Source organism: Vombatus ursinus, unplaced genomic scaffold (assembly GCF_900497805.2).
Source record: "Vombatus ursinus unplaced genomic scaffold, bare-nosed wombat genome assembly UNPS02010639.1, whole genome shotgun sequence".
In the NCBI taxonomy this organism is placed as follows: Eukaryota; Metazoa; Chordata; class Mammalia; order Diprotodontia; family Vombatidae; genus Vombatus; species Vombatus ursinus.
Genome location: NW_020950417.1, coordinates 5,723,058 through 5,745,478, shown reverse-complemented (window position 1 = coordinate 5,745,478; position 22,421 = coordinate 5,723,058). Strand labels below are relative to the sequence as shown.

Sequence of the window (22,421 nt, the reverse complement as noted above, 5' to 3'; positions counted from 1 at the left end):
CTTTAAGGAAAATATCAAGTAAAGCAAAAATTCAAATATTGAAGAAAATAGGCTTATTTATTTATGCCAGGCTATAATTTTATCAGTATAGGGAACTCCTGGTGAGGAAATGCCTCTCCCCTTCTCTACTACAAACTGGCAATTGTTTTATAACTAATACAGTGGTGCCTTCCACATTTTGATTTCCCTATTTTGGTTTCAATGTAGCACAGGTCAGCATAAGAAATTAAATGGGAATTTGGGGGGAGTTTTGTGGAAGCAACAGACAGCACACGAAGGCCAGCAGATGAAATAGAAAAAGTTGAGGAATTCAGAAATGCATAAAATACATGTATATATTGCATAATATCAACTTTTTTTAATCTTTTAATACCTTAAGAATTCGGACTTCTAGTATGAAGGGAGGGCCAAAAAATTTTATGCAGATTTTCCAGATTACATAACCCCTGCAATGTGGAAGGGATAACTGTAATCCTATGGATTTGTCTGGGGCACTGAGGGGTCTTGTTAGAGTTGTGCAGCTCGATTTGTCTGAGACAGGTCATTAGCCTAAAACTTTCTGACTCCAAGGCCGGTTTTTCTTTTGACACTAAGATTTTATTTATATATATATTTTTTGTGGAGGATAGATTGGACAACGGAAAGAATTGAAGCTAGGAAACCAATTAGGAGACTCTCACAAGAGTCTAGTGAGAGGTGAAAAAGTCCTGAACTAGGACCTTTTGTGAATAGAGACAGATGCAAGAGATATTGTAGAGGTGGATATAATGACATTCAGCTCTTGATTAGATATGTCACTAAGAGAAAATGAAAAGTCAAGGATAACTACACAGGAGAGAAACAAAGAGGTCTCAGGACAAATCTTTGTTGTGCATCCACAGTTGGGGGGGGGCATGAGATAGATGAGGATCAAGCAAAAGAGGCTGGTTAGACAGGAGAATCCATAAAATCACAGAATTGGAGAGTTGGAAGGGACTTCAATGGCCATCTAGGCCAACCCCTCCGTGAAGTAATTCCCAGTGTCTGCTCGAAAACCTCCCAGGAGATGGAACTCCGCAACTCATTACACTTTTGAACAGTTCTGATTGATAAGTTTTTCCTCCTATCATGCCAAGTTAGTCCTCTGTGAGACTTAGACCCATTGTTTATGTTTCTGCCCTCTGTGGCCAAATGGAACAAACTAACACTGGCTCCACATTATAGCCCTACAAATATTTGAACCTAAAGAAGAAAGAATGAAGTAAGGAGCAGAAAAAAGTGGTCCATACTGTCAAATGCTGTAGAAGGTTCAAGGAGGATGAAAGTTGAGGAAATGCTATCTGATTCTGGAATTAAGAGATTCATTAGTAACTTTGAAAGGGACAGTTTTAGTTGTGTTAGGAGTATAGAATTAGGAGGCCATTGAGAACTTGGGAAACTGAAAAAATGCTGGTTTCTGTTATGGAAAAAGGGTAGGTGAGAAGAGGGTTGGGTTTGGGGAAAAGATAATCACAGCTTACCCACGCCTGCTCATTCTGTGCATGATCATTTTTTTCCCACCAAAAAATGAAAGATGTTTGGAGTAGAAAAAAGAAGAAGATCTGTTATTTACTGGTCCATGGCCTGGAGCATAATCTGCCATAGTGTGGTAATCTGGGAGACAGAATGTAGATCCCCTTGAGGGGGGTGGTGGTGCAGAGACAACCAGTGAGAGAGTGTTGCCAGTTTGCTTGTGCAGCTATTTCAGGTGCCTGGGTTGGGTTTGGTTATAGCTGCCCTAAAGGGCTGATTATTCAACCTTGAAGCTACTTTTTGATGGGAGTCAGGCTGAGGAAATAATAAAAGTAGTTAACACTGTTGTTAGAGATAATCCAGGGGAAGGGAGGGCATAGGAATTGGAGCTTTCTTCTCAGCTTCTGAAGCTGGGAAACCATTTAGGAGACTCTCACAAGAGTCTAGTGAGAGGTGAAAAAGTCCTGAACTAGGACTTTTTGTGAGTAGAGACAGATGCAAGAGTTATTGTAGAGGTACATATAATGACAATCAGCTCTTGATTAGATATGTCACTAAGAGAATATGAAAAGTCAAGGATAACGACAGAGAAGAGAAACAAAGAGGTCTCAGGACAAATCTTTGTTATGCATCCACAGTTGGGGGGGGGAAGGCGTAAGATAGATGAGGATCAAGCTTTGATTACTAACCCTTTGGATTAAGTCATAACCCCCTTTTGAGTTCAGTGACCACTACTTTGGTGACCACTGTTCTAGAATGGAAAACAATGGAAACTATTTGACATCCATTTACAGAAATCTTAATTTATTATTTATAAAGAGCAGATTTTGGTCTTATAGTTTATAAATTCCATTTATTTATGTTTGTATTTTAAGTTCCAGTGTGATATATTATCCTTTTTATTATATAATGAATTAATATTTGTATAATTTTTTCAGATATTTGGTTCATTGTCTTCAGTCAGAACTTAATAACTACATGCCAGCCTTTCTGGATGATCCTGAAGAAAACAGTCTACAAAGACCTAAAATAGGTTAGAATACTGATTTTTTTTTTTTTATACATATAATTTTTACTTGTTATCCCTTTAAAAATATGTGTGATTTTCAATGTTTAACACCTATGAGTTATTTGTAAATATCTCAGAAATGAGTAAATTGTATAGTACATAATTGTCTGGATTTGAATTAAATGTTGCATGTAGAAAATTCTGAATTTTCATTTTTAATGTAGTCAGATCTTTCATATCTTTTCAATGTTTTTTAAAGTGCTTACAAGTCATTTTCCTCCTCAGTTGCCCATGCCTGTTTTGTGTGGAGGAGACCTTGAGTTCTCAGAGACTATTGCAGTAGATCACAAGCGTTAGTAATTCTTACCAGGCTAGGAAGTGAGGGATCCATTTTCAGATGTCTGTCATGTGGAATGAAATTTGGCCACTAAATTTGAATTTTTTTGGCTATAACTCATGAAAGAGTCTACTAAAGTGTAGCGTGATAGCAATTTTCCATCCCTGCAGGGAGTTCCCACACAGATAGAAATCAGTTTCTTGAAATAGGATACAGATCTTAGTTAAGATTTTTGGGTGATTGTAGTTTTACAAATTAGGCTAAATGTGGGAGTCTAGGGGAATGCACTACAATCAACCAGTGTTATGATTGACATTTTCTTAGTTAACTTACATATTATTTCTGAATTTTTTGCTTGAAGAAGGATTCATTCATAACATCTCTTTGTCTTCTTGTATCTATGAACAGACGATGTCTTGCACACACTCACTGGAGCTATGTCATTATTACGAAGATGTAGGGTAAATGCTGCCCTGACGATTCAACTCTTCTCTCAGCTCTTTCATTTTATTAACATGTGGCTGTTTAACAGACTCGTTACTGACCCAGACTCAGGGTTATGTTCTCATTACTGGGGAGCCATTATCCGTCAGCAGTTGGGGCATATTGAGGCCTGGGCAGAGAAACAGGGCCTTGAGCTCGCTGCTGACTGCCATCTTAGCAGAATTGTACAGGTAAATATTGGGATTCAGGGTACTTTTTGTAGCTCTCAGGGAGGGGGTGACTGGATAGGATTGTAAGCTAAAAGGTTAAATAAAATAAAAGGTTTGCTGCTGAGTCCTTTGTCGTTATGTCCAGTGGTATCTAGTAAGATTTTTAACATTAAAAGATTTTACTTCAGAATGGAAAAAACCTCTTGGAATATCTTGTAGATTACTAAAGTAAATCATTCTCTTGGTTTGAACTGCTGCAAGGAAAGGATTTAAACATTAGAGAGATGAGAGTGTCTTATTTTTACAGTTAGTAACTAGACAAAAAGGGCATTCTCCACTGAGTTACTTAAACTGAGATAAAACTTTTCAATGTCAATGTGCATGTTGGATCTATTGTTATCTTTTATATTTTTTTCTGAATTTCTGAACCCTTTGTTTTAAATGGAATGGCAGAGAAGTGAACCAGGTATATGGAGGAAAAGTGAAAAAATTGGGCATGCTGATATATGTTGATATTTCTTGTGATATTTCCTTGACTCAAATGGTTGTAGAAAATATGTTACCATAACACTTTGTTTTACTTCTACTAATGGAGGATTTGGGCACTACAAAGGAGGAAAAGATTTAATAAATAAAAGGCAGATTGCAGGGGAAATGTTTTAATGACGGAAGAAAAAAAGTTAGAAATATTTCATAATCTGTGTGAAGTGAAGTTTGTTTAAAGGGGCTCCTAAAGCATTCTGCTTTTTAGATTAGAAGGGTCCCTCTTTTTAGAGGTAATAAAAGTGCAAATCTTTTTCAAAAATCTTAAAATTAAAAATATTTGCTTATTCATACTATTCTTCCCTATTAAAATTAATCTAAGAATTTATTTATTTTTTTTTAATTTGGAAAGGTGGGGGTAGGGTTTGAGTGGCTTTGGACCTTTGATTTCATTGGTGTATGGAACTCCTTCTGTCAAGGAAACTTCCTTAATCACTGCAGATGCATTGATTCTGTAAATTATAATCTGATAGTTATCCTGATTTTAAGGCCAGTCCTCTATGAATTATATCATTTTATACTTTTACTCTATTACTTTACTATATTAACTTATAATGATTTATACTATAAATCTTGGTAACAATGAAAATCTTCTGCTTTTCAGGCAACCACACTACTTACTATGGATAAATATTCACCTGAGGATATTCCAAATATTAATAGTACCTGCTTTAAGCTAAATTCACTGCAACTTCAAGCCTTATTACAAAATTACCACTGTGCACCAGATGAACCTTTTATCCCATCAGTAAGTTAATCTTAGGCATATTTCTTGCAGAATATGAAATATTTTTTGAAAAGGAATTTGCAGTATAACAATTTATTATAAAATGCTTACTTTTACTAGAAAAATAATTTTTTTAAATGTTTCATCTTTTAGATCCACTGGAATTACATGACATAGAACTTCAGTCTTTCTCTGAGTTTTTTATAGACTTGGAATATGCCTTCAGAATGATTTGCAGGGCATATTTTTGTATACAAATATGAAGTAGCTCTGTGTGTGTACAGACATATGCATGCAACGGTCTGCACAGTTCCAAGCAATTGTATTGGAAACAATTTATTTGAAAAAGGATAAAAAATGTTTCATTTTAAAAATTAAAAAATACCCTTTTGTAATTTTAATACCTAGGTCATTTATATGTGAGATTTGTTACAAGATTGACAGATCTAAAATTCTTTTGCTTTTTCATCTTCAGTAGCAAATCTTTGTATATTATAAAACATTATAAAGGAATTTTAGCATATTAGCAAATCTAATCTGAAATACTTTAATAGTGTTTTTCATTTCTCTCCTGCCTATTTGTAATATATTTTTTATACAAATTATGCTTTCTAAAATTTTAGTTCTATTACAAAAATTTCACATTTTAAACTGTGTTGTTAATGTAGTTTCTCTTCCTAATTTTATTTGCTTTTTTTCCATTTAGGATCTCATAGAAAATGTAGTAGCTGTTGCTGAAAATACAGCTGATGAATTAGCACGTAGTGATGGGAGAGAGGTACAATTAGAAGAAGATCCTGATCTTCAACTACCCTTTCTTCTGCCAGAAGATGGCTATTCTTGTGATGTTGTGCGAAATGTTCCAAATGGGTTACAGGAATTTTTGGATCCACTGTGTCAGAGAGGTGAGTGAATACTCAATACTGTTTGTCTAGCTAGTATCTTCGTATTAGCTGAAGTAACAACAAACGTACTTGGGCAGACTTCGAGAGATAGGGAGTTTAGAAGGGCCTGGTGTGCTAAGGTCCATGGGGTCACAAAGAATCAAATATGACTGAACAACAACAACAAAGTATCTTGACATTGGTAGTACATTGGAAAGAGTACTGCCTCTGAAACCCTGGGTTCTAATCCCACTTTTGATTTTTAATAACTTATATGGCCATAGGCAAGTCAGTTAATCTCACCTTGGCCTCACTTTCCTCATCTCTGAAATGTAGGAGTTGGACTTGTTGGTTATTGGGGGCTTTTCTTGATCGGAATCTATGGTCCTGTAGCCATAATTGTCAGAAAATATTCGCTCTAATGTTTGCTTTTGTTGTTAACTTGGAATTACATTAGTTTGGAATAACATTTAGGCCTTCTTTTGCTTTTCTCATATTTTGGTCTTTAATAAAATTACCACCTACTGGTTTATTTTGTAAGTTTTGTTTTCCTACATGTGTTTATGTCCTTGTTAAGAATGGCTCTTTCTGGGGGCAGCTAGGTGGCGCAATGGATAGAGCACTGGCCCTGGATTCAGGAGGACAAATCTGACCTCGTACATATAACCCTTACTAGCTATGTGACCCTGGGCAAGTCACTTAACCCCATTGCCTGACCCCCCCCAATGGATCTTTCTCATCTGTACTATATAGTTGATAGCTCTTTTATGTTTCTGAACTTGCTGCTCTGATTCTTAATGAGCACCCTATTAATTCCTTTGTTAGTAACTTCTTAGTGCTTTGTTCTTTACTATTTTTGATAGTTAAGTTTAAAATTAGTTGATAAAACATTGACCAGCTCTGAATTTTTAGCATGTTTTAGACATTAAGCAATTGTTTTTTAAAATGGTAGGATTCATAGACTAACAAGTACGGGGATATTATATAATTTATGTAATTAAAGTGTAACTTATTCTAAAACACATACAGTAATAACCCATATGGATTGTTTCCTTCTGACTGTCTAAAACAAAGATTTCTTAACTTTTTAGCATTTAGTGTCTTGACCCTTTGTTACTGTAGACTCCTATGAACTCCTCAGAATAATATATTTTAACTGAAGGAGAAGCTAACATTCAGTTAGAGGTTAGTGAAAATTTAAAAAAAAAAAAAAGGAATTTTCTTTTTCCAATTCAAGTTCATGGATCTTCTGAAATTAACTATTGATCTAGAACATTGCCATGAGTTCAGGCCTCCTTACTTGTCTTTTACTTTACATTCAGTTCTAACAGTATTACTGGTCATTTTTTCTAGCTAACAGTAGACTCAAAGGTAAAGTGATAATCTTTACAATATCAGCTTTTTTAAAATGTCTGGTAGTCTAATCTGTATTGATACTTACTTTTATATTGTGTACATACCTAGTCTCTTTGGTTATTAAATAAAAGGTGCTTGAGGGTAAGACAGTACTTCTCACTTAGTTCTGGTACTTTAAAAATGTTTATTGACTTGTATCTTTAAATCTCAAGGACCTGGCAAACTGTTCCTTGCGTAAATGTTTGTGAAATTGAATAACATTGCAGATAAGATAATTTCTATGTAGCAAAATTATATTTGTTATGTTCCATAGTGATAGATTTCATCTGACTCTGTTCTGTCATCTTGCACTTGAATACAGTCAGAGATAAAATTATATTAATACATTTGTATGGATAATCCTCACCTGAAAAAATATCTTAGAATATATGTGCATTAATAACTTCATGTCCATATATGGTACATTGCCCTGTGAGTGTTAACAGTTTTGTAAATTGGATTTCATAGACAGGCAAAGTCACAGTGATAGAATTCAGTCTGTGAAGAACTGGGTTTTAAGAACTGTAAACGATGATGTCACTAAAACAAACCAAATTGAAGTCGTAATAGAAGAATGGACATTTTTTATATAATTTTTTAAAGGAATTTTAAATCTATGTGTATCTTTTACCTAATATACCTAGTATAATATTTCCCTCAAAATGATTTTTTCTTCAAATTGCAAATTAATTGCATCTCAGCTAAAATGAAGTACTACATTATTTCCAAAACTTCTGGAGAGTTAGAACGCTTTGCTCTTAGAGATGGGAATTGTTTTCTCAACCACCAGAAAATAAGTTCAGCTATTTATAAATAAACCATCATGCTTTTAGCATAGAGAAAATTACATGGCTTTTTCACATTTCTTTTATTTAAACAAGTATCAAATTTAATACCTGTACCATATTGAAAATATAAGTAGTCCCATGATGGTATGGCCAGTAAATATGGAAACACTGGCTTGAGTGAATTTTCTTCATAATTTACCCATCACCTCTTCTGAATGTCTCTTTTGGCATTACTAGGCTATTACATATGTGATGAACAACAAGAAACATGTAATTCATTGTACAGAGGCTTAAGGCTCACAGAGGATTATATTTTTTTAGTGACATCATTGTTTATATTTCTTAACACCTAGTTCTTCATAAACTGATTAAAGAGTTACAACACAGCCCCAGTTTACATTTCCTCTTACAATTCTACTGAATTTTGTGATATGAGAGAACACAAGTACAGGCTCATCCTACATATGCAGTCCTTAAATGTGTAAAATACAAGTATATTTGCATGATTGTTTTAAGTTCCTCATAATAATGTTACATTTATTAAATGCCACAGAAATAATATTTTCAGATTATACAAAAGACAATTTAAATAACTTGGTAATGTGGCAACCTTCTTAAAACAGGTAAAAGGAAAACCAAAACTTATACTTTATTTCAGGGAAAATCTGAACTGGGGCAGATACTGTTGTATGTGCAAATAACTAAGTAGTCTCTAAGGGCTTCCCTAGTTGTAATTCTGTGAAAATGTAACTAAAAGATTTTGCTATAGTAAGATTTGTTTTTCTTCATTTTAAATGGATATATTTCTCTTGATATTTTTCCTTAATTTATTAATTAACACTTGTTTCTTGGAAGTGATCTACTTTCTGATTAAAAAAAAAATCACAAGATGTGTTAGCAAATTAACGCTTTGTATGCCAACAAGGTCCAAAGCCTAGGGAATGACGTCTTATTGTTGCTCTGCTGCTTAGAAAGAATTAGAGTTGTTGTCCTTTGGTGTTTATTCTATAGTAAATTTTATTTTCTAGAGAATATAAAATTATTGAAAATTCAGTGAGTAATTTAGAACTTTTTATATTATTGGTCTTTGACCAGGAAGACATTTAGATTTTTCCAAATGGATTTAGTACCTTTTTTCCTCTCAAAATAATGAACTATGAACTACTTCGGTAAATTGAAGGTTTCATTAATTTTGTAAACTTTGTTTCATTTATTGAGTATAGGGGATCTAGTACAGCATCTGATTTTGAATCTGCCTATAATCTTTTGCTCAATAGGAAGGTAGAGAATAAAAAATATGAAATACTTCTATATAGCAAGAATTTGGTTAGTTGACTCTCAGTAAGGTGCATGTCTCTTCACATATGACATAATTTCATTTTTTTTTTTCCCAATCTGTTCCCCCTTTAGGGTTCTGTAGGTTATTGCCTCATCCACGTTCACCAGGTACTTGGACAATATATTTTGAAGGAGCAGATTATGAAAGTCACTTTATGAGAGAGAACACTGAACTGGCAAGTATTTTGGGTAGCATGTGTGAGACTCAAGAAGAATAAATGTCCCTAGGATTGAAAACAATACATGAAAATCATTCCTTTGCCTAAAGTTAACATACTTCTAGTAGACAGCAATTGTACAGCTTTTAAAAAGCACCTTTGAATAGCTTTTTTAATACTAAGAGTTTTAAAAGCACCTTTTGGGGTACATGTTTGCCTCTGTTTATGTTTATCACTATATATATCACATTCTCCTTTTAAATAGAAAAATGTGCTTAAATTGCTTACATGCTTGGAAACTGGTGCATTATTATAATATGCCAGACTGCCCGTTACACTTTTTGATGTCTTTAATAATAGGAAGTTTTTGCTTATATCTAGCCTAAATTTGACCTTTTGCAGCCTCCACCCATTGCTCTTGCTTCTCTTCTGTAGGACCAAACCAAGCAAGTCTTATCTCTCTTCTGTAACAGGCTTTTAAATACTTGCAGGTAGCTATCAAGTTCACTGAGTTCCCCAGTTCCACCAACTGATCCTCATCTGACATAAATTCCACTCCCTCCATTATTCTAGTTGCCCTCCTGAATATTTTCTGTCTCATCAATGTGCTTGAATATAGCACTGAAGATGTGATGTAGCTGAGGCAGAGACCAGTGGGATTATCATTTCTTCCTGAAAACTATACTTCTTAATATAGTTGCTTTGTGTTTTTGCCTTCTTTATTACACTATTGACTCATACTGAGCTTGTATTCTGTTAAAACTTCGGATCTTTCTTCATACAAATTGTTATCTAATCATGCCTTCCCCATGTACTTTTCAGATCGTATTTGTTTTAACCCAAGTGTAAGACTTCACATTTTTCTGTTTTAAGGGATAAATAACATGTATTTAAGAAATAAGTTCTTAGAAATTAGGACGCATAGATTAAAATGGAAACTATTTGCTGTCCTTTAGACGCAGCCTCTGAGAAAAGAACCAGAAATAATCACTGTGACACTTAAGAAGCAAAATGGCATGGGTCTTAGCATTGTTGCTGCAAAGGTAGGAAAATAAAATTAATATTACTCTTATAGTCCATTCTTGAAACTTTTAGTTCATATTGAATCAAAGTTGAATGTGTGTGGGAAGATTTAGAAATCTGTAGGAAAAATACATGTTGGATTTTGTTTGGTGTTGGGGAGGGGGGTGGAAAAAATTGCATTACCTGAATGAAACTGCTGTACTCCAATAAATTAATCATACTGTACATTAAAGTTTGGTCATTGCAAATGACCCACTGAAATCGATCAGATAATGAATAAGACATAAACCAGTACTTAACTGTACTTAGCAGGTATGGTCCTGGAGCAGAGATTAGTTGCTTTGGGACTAGGAGGCACACATGTAGCACCTGATTGTTTGCACAGGCCAGAAGCTGAAAGGAAATGCCTTTTGTATGATTTCCAGACAATTGCGTACTCTTCTGCAAACTTGTTTGACTAACAGTTAACTATAATGTGAGAGTTATTTTAATCAAAATAAAACAAAGTTGTGATAATTTGAGCCAACATAGGAGGAAATGTGAGTTTCTTCTACAGTCTTTTTTACATCGTGGACCCTTAAAATTTTGTTTAACTGTGATAAAGTACAAATTTGGAGCTATTTCAGAATTGATCAGTAGACTAGAATTAGCATGACTCTTAATGCCTCAGCAAGTCAGTTTATATTATTAGTATGTTTATGTTATTTTCAATTGTATAATCTTTTTGTTCGCACCTGCCAAGTTATATTATTAGAATATTTATTAAAACTTTCACTGGATAGAGCACTGGCCCTGGAGTCAGGAAGACCTGAGTTCAAATCTGGCCTCAGACACATAACACTAGCTGTGTGACCCTGGGCAAGTCACTTAATCCCAATTTCTTCACCAAAATAAAATAAAATAACATAATTATTTTTAAAAAGCTTTCCAGTTTTGTTTAGCAGTGACGGCAGAAACTTAAGCTGTGTTGCCCAAGCATTATACATTTAGCAAAGTATTTAAATCATGTCTTTATTTACTCACCGCATATTTTAGAATGAAATTAGTATACAAATCAAATTCCTTTACAACAAACTTGTTTCTGTTAGTTTCCGTAATAATGAGGCTTTATATTGATGGAAACAAATGGATTGTCACCTGCAATTTACAAATTTTATTTTGTTAGATCATTACAGTGAGTAACAGTGTTTACAATGTTATTATTTACAATAAGTACAATATTTTTAGGGATAGCTAGGTGGCTTGATGAATGAAGTGCTGGGCCTGGACAAGAAGACTCATCTTGATAAGTTTAAATCTAGCCTCAGAGACTTAATAGCTGTATGACCTTGGGCAGTCACTTAACTCTGTTTGCCTAAGTTCCTCATTTGGAAAATTAACTGGAAAAGTAAATGGCAAACCACTCCAATATCTTTGCCAAGAAAACCCCAAATGGGGTCACAGAGAGTTAGACGTGACTCAAATGACTAAACAACAACAATATTTCACCTGTATCAAAGAAATATATTTCAGTTTGTGAAATACTACATGGTAACTTAAATCCCCAAATACATTATTATATTCACTGTACCAGATTAGATGTTGGATCATTTTCAGTGGCAACTGATTTAGTTAATGATGTAGAAAAACTTTTGTTCTGACACCTTTAATTAAAAAAATTACCACCAATTACCTATTGAAAAAAAGTATGTTTTAGAATTACACCAAGTATCTGTGGTGATTTGGTGAATCCTACCTGAAGGCACGTGGGGTTACTAAATAGTGTGTTTATATTACTTTTGAACTTTATAATTCCATGACATTTATTTTCATAGTATACAAGTTAGGTGTTTAGACATTTCTTTGGCATTAAATTGGCACAGAATGGGCCAGTTTTATACCTATTTACAAAGGCTACAGATCCAGATGGAAAGCTAACTCCTGGTTCAACTAGTTAATAGAATTTTCAGCAAGATTCTGAATGAATTGCCTGCCATTCAATAATCCATGATACTCTTAGTTCAGTCAGTGTTTTTCTTCCTGGTACTTCTTTCCTTTCATTTTTATGGTCATGTGGTAGAGTGCGCCTCTAAAACAAAATCAATATTACTCTTATGTCTTATGAGCCTAATTAATTGACCATATATTGATCCCTGAGGCCTTTTCTTTTTTAAAATTAAGTTCTTCATTATGTTAATGTTCTCTGAAAAAAATCACCAAAGCAATTATGGGAAAGCTTTTGTTTTGGGGAAATGGCCTTGATATAGAGTAAACTTCGGCTGAAGAAACTTCTTTTTTCTTTGGACATCAGCAACTGTTCTGCAGCTTATATTTTATTTCATTTTTTTTTAAAATTTTTTTGCTTTTTTTTTGACGAGGTAGTCGGGGTTAAGTGACTTGCCCAAAGTCACACAGCTAGCAAATGTAAGTGTCAAGAGTCTGAGGCCAGATTTGAACTCAGGTGTTCCTGACTCCAAGGCCGGAGCTCCATCCACTGCACCACCTAGCTGCCCCTCGCAGCTTATATTTTAAAGGGTTGTCCCGGGCCCCAAGAGAGAAAGCACTGTGCCTGCAGTCATGCAATTAGCGTGCAACGGAAGCAAGGATCTTACTGAGATTGTACTGATTCTAATGTCAGTCTTGCCATCTTCAACTCTTCTTCCTCTGTTCAACTGAGATAATAATTGCAGCTCCTTCAGGTTTTTATGGAGATCAAATACGCTTTTCAGACATTAGAGCATTGTAGAAACGTCAGCAGTTGTTGGCTGCTGCTGGCATTCCTCCTCCTCTTCCTTATCTGCAGCCATTCTGCCTCTCAAGATTCTAATCGAGGCCACTCATGGGCATGTACCTTGGGGAAGAGCAAAGAGATAGAGGTCCTGTATTTACCAAAATACTCACATCAACACAAATCTAGAAACCAAAACACATGACTATGTTTTGGAGAGTAGCTGAACAAATAGGTATATGAATATAATGGATTATTGTTGAAGATAGAGAATCATGAGAAGACTTACATGAATGGACACAAAGTGAAGAAAGCAGAACTCTGATAACACTATGTGATGACTATAATGTAAAATTTTTGTTTGTTTGTTTTGACTTTGTGGGGGGGGGTGCATTGGAGTTAAGTGACTTGCCTAGGGTCACACAGCTAGTAAGTGTCAAGTGTCTGAGGCCAGATTTGACCTCAGGTTCTCCTGGCTCCATGGCCTCAGCTCTATCCACTGCACCACCTAGGTGCCCCTTACAATGTAAATTAAAAAAATCTTGAAATGCAGTTAAACTCAGGGACAAAAATAGGTTTCAAGCAATATTTGAAAAAATAGCTTCCTACTCTCATCAAGTAGAGATGGGATTTATTGAGAATTTTGAATGTTGTGTAGTTGTGACAGATGCAGTCACTTGGTTGGTTTTGCTTATTCTTTTCTCTTTGTTTCAAGAGAAGGTTTTATTGGGATTGAGGTATATCAACAAATGACTATCATGTTTAAAAAAAAATACTCAACTATAAAATGAAAAATGTGTGAACCATGAGGTATTGTTATTAGTAGAAGTAGTAGTAGTAGTAATAATTCAATCTGACCATGTCTATTAATTTGCAACTCTTAGTTAAATAATATGATTTAAGTTGCAAATTCTTTCAAAATATAGCCTGTAACAAAGATTAAGTTGTGACATAATGGCATTATTGTAAGAATTACAGTGTTGATGAACAATAGCATTTAAGGCTAATTAAAAAATTTTATTTTTAAAAATTAATCAAAAAACTACACTTAAGTCCTCGAGGTATGAAGTAAACATCTAAACCATAGCAAATTAGCTCTGCTTGCAAAATTTGGGGAGAAGTAGAGAAAATGTTAGTTGAATAAAAAATATTCCTCAATACTAGATAATTGACCTACCCCTACTTTAAGAAAACATATTTTTTGTCTCTAGTCTTGTTATTTATTTAACAATATATGTTTGCATAGCATAGTAATAATGAAGGGAATACAAAAAAATGTAAGACATGAAATTTATTTCCTAAGAGTTTATAATCTTGTTCATTAGAGAAAGTAAATATGACTTTAGTGACTGAAAGACGCCATATGATTAAATGCCATAGTGAATGATACACTGCATGGTTAATGTTCTTGGAGTTCAAAGAACCATATATACTGGAATAGTTGTGGTGGAGGCATTATGGAAAATGTGGAACTTGATCAGCACCTTAAAGTATGATATGAGAATGACTGGAAGGGTATTCTAGGTGTAGTAGATGATGATAGAATAGAAAATAAGTAAAGCATGCTCAGGTAGGCAGTAAGAAGACTACTGGAATGTATGTAAAGTTTATATTAGGAACTTTGGTGAGAAATGCAGTCAGGACAGGTTAGGTAAGGCCAGATTTTAGAGAGCCTTCAGTGACAATAACCATTGCTGCCTTTTTTTGAGCATGAGGGCCCCTTTCTTAATTCAAAATTTGGTTGACTTCTATATGACAGTAGCTATATAATATTAGTATAAATTAGTTAGGAAAATTCATGACAAAAAGTAGTATAGATTCAGTGCTTTTAATGAATTTTAGTTATTAACCACAGTAGCATAGTAACTGCATATATTTTAAAATACATTTTTGAGTTAAAAAGGATGTGGGTGTTTTTTTTTGTGACAGTGAGTTATATTGCATATTTTATTGAGAAATATACCTCAAAATAACATGTGGACCTCCAACCCATTCTGTTAGCTTTCAGATTGTAAACCACTGGTTTAGACTTTATTTTATAGAAAATTGTGAGGAATTATTGTTTTTAAGAGGCTAATTAAATTATAAAATTGGTATTTTGGGGCTATTATGTAGAAGTAGTATGTAGGATAAGATGAAGGAAATAGAAACTGAGCCAGGGTCACAGTCACAGATTGTGTTTAGGTCCAAAACAGACAATTTAAAATTTATTTCAGATTATCTGGAAATGGTCTGTTTGTTATCTAAGATCATCTGTGGTCCAATTTCAAATGATCCTAATAACTGGGGGTGACTTTGAAACAAACTTGATCTCTGTGAAGATCCTCAGGTGATAAATGGGTTAAATCTTTTCCAATACTGTCTTGGATCAATCCTGGCAAAGTTAACAAGAACAAAAATAGACTGGTATCTTAGGGTTTTGAGGATTCTCAATATATGTGAGTGGTGGTGAGTTCTTATCATAAATCTATTTTTAAGACATTTGGTGACTTTGATTTCTGATTCATTCAGCATTCATAAAAAAATTTAGGATGCATGGCTAATAATTGGGAATATACCACTAGAGAACTGAAATATGTTAGCATCATAGAGCTATAAGCATTGGAGCTAGACTTTGAACTCAGAATTCCTAACTCCAAAGTCTAGCAATTTGTCCATTGTACCGTATCACTGCCTAGAATCTACTAGGACTAAATGCCAGTTAGAGTTAGCTATCAATGATTCTTTCATTAGTTTAGTAATTGGAAAAGCAGTTTAGGTTTTGGATGTTTATTTCAACATCAGTCTAAATTACTAATATTTTTGCCTTCCCTTTTCTTTCAGTTTCTTACCATAATTGCCTCAATTATTAATTATAATGGGGGTTGGAACTTAAAAATGTAAAAAGAAGATGCTTAAAATACAAAGTTTACCAGTTATTTTACCTGATGTTACTGATTAGTTATCAACTAAGTTTGCATCATACATTTTTGATCCTCTTTCATCATTGATTGCCTCATACCAGTAAAAATACAACTTTTAGTCATTATCTCCTTCTATTTTGTGTATCCTCATTAGCTGACCACATATTATATACTACTGCCTCTGCTACTAGTATGAATAATATTGTGTCATTACATCTTTCTTTTTCTTTCTTTTTTTTGGGGTGGGGGGGGATAAGGTAATCAGGGTTAAGTGACTTGCCCAGAGTCACACAGCTTGGAAGTGTCAAGTGTCTGAGGCCACATTTGAACTCAAGTCTTCCTGAATCCAGAGCCAGTGCTCTATCTACTGTGTCACCTAGCCACCCACAGAACTTTACAGAAATTATTTTTTTTCTTTACAGAAATGATTACCTTAAAATAATTTTAGAAAAACATGATTTTAAATGTGTCTAATGAGGCCAGATACTGGTGTAATACCCATTCAGGTTAGTTACTTTTGTCAAGAAAAACTTATCTAGGACTATAACCTACACCAGTAATCCTTGGCAGTTGCTTTACAAATAAATGGGTATCATCAGCCACATGAAGGATTTTTGAGGAAAGTAGTAATGGCTTAGTGTGAGGTGGGGAACCTTCATCCTCAAGGCCACATACGGCCTTCTAGGGTGCAACCTTTTGACTGAGTCCAAGTTGTACAGAACAAATCCTTTTATTAAGGGGATTTGTTCTGTGAAGTTTGGATTCGGTCAGAGGGCCGCACTTGGGGACCTGGAGGGCCACATGTGGCTTCAAGGCTTTACAACCCCTGGCTTAGTACAACTCAGGGCATAAGAGCTTACATTCCCATGTGACTAGTGATGGCTCAGCCACTGTTCATTTTTGTCTTTGGGGTAAGGGTTTTTTTTTTTTGTTTGTTTGTTTGTTTTAGAATAGTGCTGCAGCACCTCTGCTACTTGTAACAGCATAAGCATATAGACTTAGAGAAGAGGCTGGGGCCACTGAGAGAAGTTAATTTGTCCTGAGTCACATAGTCTGTATCAGAGATGACATTTGAAGTTAGTTATTTTTAGCCAGCTCCCTGTCCACTAGGTATACTACCTCTTAGGAACGGCATTTTTATCATTATTTTTCATTTTGACCACTCTTTCATTTCCCTGTGTGTATCATTTTTGCAACATATGTATAAAATTAATTTTATAATCAAACAGATTGTTTTCATACTTCCAGAATTTTCTTATAAATGACTTATGATAAATTATAGCAATCCTTCAACTAAAATTTTAAAATGTGAGTCCTTTTATTTCAATTTAAAAGATAGGTTGTTTATTAATTTTATTGCCATGCCACTTCTCTAATGTTGCAAATTTTTCTTTAGTAAAATCTTCTGTAGCTAAATTGTCTCTCCAGTAACATAATTTAATGTTTGTATTTTGGTTGATATGGGGGAGAGATGGGGTGTTTTAGAGCCAGGGTTTGTTTGGTTTTATTTGTTTTTGTTTTGTTTGTTTTCATAAAGTTTGTGCAATACTTGGTTGCTTTAACCCTAGAAGATGTTTTGATGTTAAAAGTTGCCTGACTCCCATCCACATTGTGGTTAAGTTTTATGAAATCCAGATGATTTGGAAACAGCGTGTATATGCAGTTTACTTTTTAAAAATATCACTTTGCTACTTCTCATACATCTGTGGCCCAGCGTATTATTATTGTTGGATTTGGGGCAGGGTCTCGTGTGTGTGTGTGTGTGTGTGTGTGTGTGTGTGTGTCTGTGTGTGTGTCTGTGTGTGTGTTTGTACTAACGGCCCCATTTAAAAAGTTTAATAAAGTTTAGAGTAAATGAAAGTCTGAGTAGTCTGACAGATTACGTAAGAGTCTGAATATTATATTGGTTCTAGCTAGTGTTGATAAATGCCATACAGTGTCATGGTATCTAGCTCTGAACTCTGTTGATGGGTGTCTTAGAAAATCCAGCAGACTGTTCTGTTGGTTGCTGTTGAACCTAAGAGAATATACGGGAGACTTGTTCTTTTCAATCAAGAATCAGACTTAGAGAACAAAATGTGGTTTTCTGTTGTTGGAAGAACAGAATCCATGGTGAGTTGGTTCAGTGTGCTGTTGTGGATATTTTTCTGTAAAGTTGAAGCTGACTTTTAGAGAATTCTTTTTCTTCCTCAGTAACTTGTTTAAGCTTGTCAATAATTAACTTTCTCATGAAACGGCTCTATAATGTAAGAAGTTGTTTGTTAGCCAAAAGTTTGTTGCAGGGTTTAAAATTTAAAATCTAGAGGAAAACCACAGGTTTTTTGGATGCTTTTGCATGAGAAAATGCAGTTGCTTTTAAATACAGTCCTATAAAAATTGGTTTAATAATGGCATTATGGATGTTTTTTATGAAAGTATACACAAATGCTCATATCTTTTTGCCGTATTAGATGACTCCCCAAAGGCATATTTTCTATTGCGTTTAATAACATGAAAATAAAATCACACTTTAAAAAGTACTTATATGATCTCATTGACTTCTTGAAATATTTAGTTTGTAGGCTTGAGGAAGTATCATGATGATTTAAAATGTATATTGAATTTTATTTTAAGTCCTGTTTAGGTAACTTTAAGAAACAAAATAAGAGCTTTATCTTCTGTTGGAAAATTATAACTGAAGAAACTTTTAATATAGATATATCTAACTGTATGGAGACCCATGAACCTTTGAAGCATTTGAGTTCTCCTCTCTCCTGTTTTTCAGTACTTGTCATAAAGATACATTAAAGATGTTCAAGTCAGTTGAAGTCAGGAAATGCTAAAATTCCTTAAAAGGTGAAAGCCAAAAGATGTATCCCTGGAATTAGATTTTATAGAAATTAAAATAAACTCCCTTCCAGTAAATATTCTGTATTATCTAATCAACCTTCATTTCCTCTCCTCCCCTTTTATTAATGAGGAAACTGAAACAGAAAGGTTAGGTAACTTAACTAAAGTGGCCCAGCTAGGTAGTAAACAAAGCTAGGAGAGGAGAACTCAGAGCTCACAGCTCTAGTACATTCAGTACTGTTTCCAGGACAATGGACTGTTGTCATTAATGACCTGCTGTTTATAGTGCATCAAGAGACAAGTACCCTCAGGTTGCTGAGAATTAAATTTAAATTACAAATTAACATGAAAGAATAACTTACATAACCAAAAATATAGCAGATACCTTTTTTAGAATTAGTATAACTTAGTAATAAAAGTAGAAATACAGTAAAGTACCATTAGTTTTTACGAGAAGAAAAAGCTCAAATTCGTTTCTAAAATTCGTGTAGCCAAAACCTTAACTGTTAAGGACTGTCAACTAGTAGTCAGTTTGTAAATGCACAAAATTCTACTTTTAAATTGAGTAGAGTATTAAGCCTTCCTCTTACTTGGCTCGTGGAAAACAAATAGCACGTTGTAATTGTGCCTGCCTTGTATTTGTACTAGAGATTTTTGGCATCATCTTTATGTGTTCTGAATTAGGAAGGCTTAGTCCTTGGAATTTTTAAATAACGTTAGGAATCAAAGATGCCTTTATGAATTATGCTAATGAAAGAGTTAAGCAATGAGGAAAAGAATAAATGAATCCACACCTGGTTCATTTTAAGTATTCTTGTGCGCGTAGGTCATTTCAGCTCACCCATTGTTTCAAGACCTCTAAATCTAGAATGCTGAATGTGTTGCCATACGTGAATACAATAGGGTTGAGTTAATGCTGTTTGGGCAGATGTTTTTTTCCTCAGGGGTTTTTGTTGTTGTTGGATGTTTTTTAAATGTGTTTTAGTCTGATGTTTTTAAGCTGTTAGTCATATCCCACTCCCACACTCACTCATTAAATGCTACTGGCATGTTCACGGTGTGGGTTGCTATGCCGATTCTCATTTGTTCGGTACCTAAGACAGATAACTAATACTTGGTAACAATCAAGACAGGAATACTATTTTTTCTTGCTGTCATTTTCTTTGTGGTGTTTTTTCACCAGAGCATTAGAACAGGTAAGTTATTTATAAGATGTTACTGTTTCTTTTCCAACTTTAGGAAAAGTAAATGAGTGGCGCACCTTGGTGGTTAATTAAGTTTTGTTCTGGTTTTTTTTTTTTTTTTTAAACTGCTTCATCTGATTTTCTTTGAAGCATATACTTGCAAGCTAAGTGGTTCCTGCTATTTTCTTTTACTTTATTTTGGAGATAGTGTAGATAGAACTCAACTGAGAGAGTAAAATTAGCTCAGTCAACAGTGTGGTTAGACTTATGCCTATTAAGTCACCCAGCTATTGGCTTAAATGTCTACACTTAGAAACTGTTTAAGTGTTAACATGTAGAGTTCTTCAGAAGTGAAGAGAGCTGGCTTAGGAGGTAGTGGGTTTATTTTCAGTAGAGTTCTTCAAGCAAAGACTGGATGATTAAATAGCAGGTGTGGATGTTGTAGCAAACAATTTCTGTGTAAGTATAGGTTGGACTTGATCTCTGAAATTCCTTTTAACTCTGATCTCTGCTGTATAAATTCTGCTGAACCTCCTTGGTAACGTCAAAGTCTAGATTATTCATCTCTTTAGTTAGTAAAAGAGTTCGTGAAGCATTTACCTCACAAGACTGTTGAGAATCTAAAATTTTATATATAAAGCAGTTGGAAACTTTAATATGCTATATTAATGTCAGTTTTTAGTATTGTTACCAATACTTGCTTGGTAAATTCTTTCCCAGAAATTAATAATTTATATGAAGAAAAATGTGATGATGACAATCATTTGAAAGTATTATTTCTTAATTTAGATACTTTCAACCTATTTTCAGTCAGAAAGTCCAAAATGATGCATTTTAAGATGTGCATCTTATTCATCTAATATGTGATCAATTGAAAATAAGATTGAGTGGATATTGTGAACAAATTTATTATCTAAAGGTCTTCTATGAGACATCATTGAGATTTGACATTTAAACAATTTGCCTTTTAAAAACTTGTGCATATGTTGTCATTTTATTGTCTGATGCCACCTCATGATTTCAACCTCGTAGTCAAAAGCTACATCAGTAGACAGGCCCTATCTTGCCTCAGTAAAGGAGCTATTTTTTGGTGTTCATGGAAAAACCACTCTGATACTAGTTTGGAGAGGTCCATTGATAAGGTTAGTTACAAGACAATGAATTTTTTTTTTACTGTAGAAACTCTTCAAGATCAACAAGTAGGTGAATTAGAGGATTTACAATCTGTGTCAATAAAGGGAGTTCTCATCAGTATTGCCTCTTATAGAATACTCTTATAGAATGCTATAGAATATATTATAGAATAGATTTTAAAGAAAAAAATTATTTTACTTCTGCAAAGGGTAAAAACAATGTAAACATTTTGTCTGTGTCAATTTTCAGTTGTCCCTATTCAGAAAACAGAGCTTGGGTCATTAGATATAGATATAGATATGTGTTGCAGTGTAAATTTCATTAAACTCTGTTCAAAGGTACATTTCTGATAATGGATTTGTTTGATCAGAACATCACCTGTTCGTTATTTCTCTGTGGTAGGGTATTGACATCGAAATAAGCTAGACCAATGGTTGTCAATTTGTGGTCCATGAACTTCATATATATAGATATCTATATATATATGTGTGTGTGTGTGTATGTATATATATGTACACACACACATACATTTATATATACACACACACACACACACACTTCAGTATCATATAACATTATGTATCTTAACGCATTTAAAAATATTATTCTGAGAACAAGGTCATAAGTTTTAACAGACTGCCAAAAAGGAGGGGTCTATGACAAACAAAAGGTTAAGAACCTCTGATCTCAGTGTTAACCAAAGAGTAGAATCCCAGAGTTTAGTCTTCTGTAGAACAGACTGGAGGAAGGGTTTTGATTATTCTAATTTAATATTTTAAAATCTTTATTTGAACAATAAGCTACTAAACATTCAGAACATTTTTCAATTATGTGTGATAATTCAAGGTAAATGGTAATTTTTTTTGTTTTGTTCTTAAGTACTCTGATGGCAAGTTGTTAGAGCGTGGATAATTTTACCTTGAGATTAAAGTTAGTGTAAAATCTCATACATTTAAAAAGGGAAATTATCTGTTGAGAAGATTGAGAAGGGAGGAAGATTATTTTCATATTTAAATAAATGCCCATTCAAATAAGTGGTGCTAAACATGAACCAAAAAATCATTGATATTCGTACATTAGACATGGTGGTCCATTCAACAGTTTTCCTGATGATTCAGGTTATATAAGATGTTATAGGTGTTGAGGAATATCATTTATATGCTGTCTTTATTTTTTAAAGCCCATTGAGGCACCTTTATGAACAATTCTGGGTTTTTTCTCATTTTACTTACTGCATACTATGTGCCATATACTGTGCTTAAGCACTTTTACAACTATTTCATTTGATCCTCACAACAACCTTGGGAGGCAGGTGCTG

The 22,421-nt window shown here is 34.1% G+C and overlaps 1 protein-coding gene across 1 annotated transcript in view; it reads left to right on the top strand.

Annotated features, from left to right (window-relative positions):
- AFDN (afadin, adherens junction formation factor) overlaps nt 1-22,421 on the top strand; it is a 180,801-nt gene that overhangs the window by 108,512 nt on the left and 49,868 nt on the right. The window contains exons 16-21 of the mRNA XM_027854857.1: nt 2,430-2,524; nt 3,246-3,511; nt 4,638-4,781; nt 5,467-5,665; nt 9,238-9,341; nt 10,280-10,366. Of these exons, the coding sequence (XP_027710658.1) occupies nt 2,430-2,524; nt 3,246-3,511; nt 4,638-4,781; nt 5,467-5,665; nt 9,238-9,341; nt 10,280-10,366 (895 nt within the window). The remainder of the gene's footprint in view (nt 1-2,429; nt 2,525-3,245; nt 3,512-4,637; nt 4,782-5,466; nt 5,666-9,237; nt 9,342-10,279; nt 10,367-22,421) is intronic.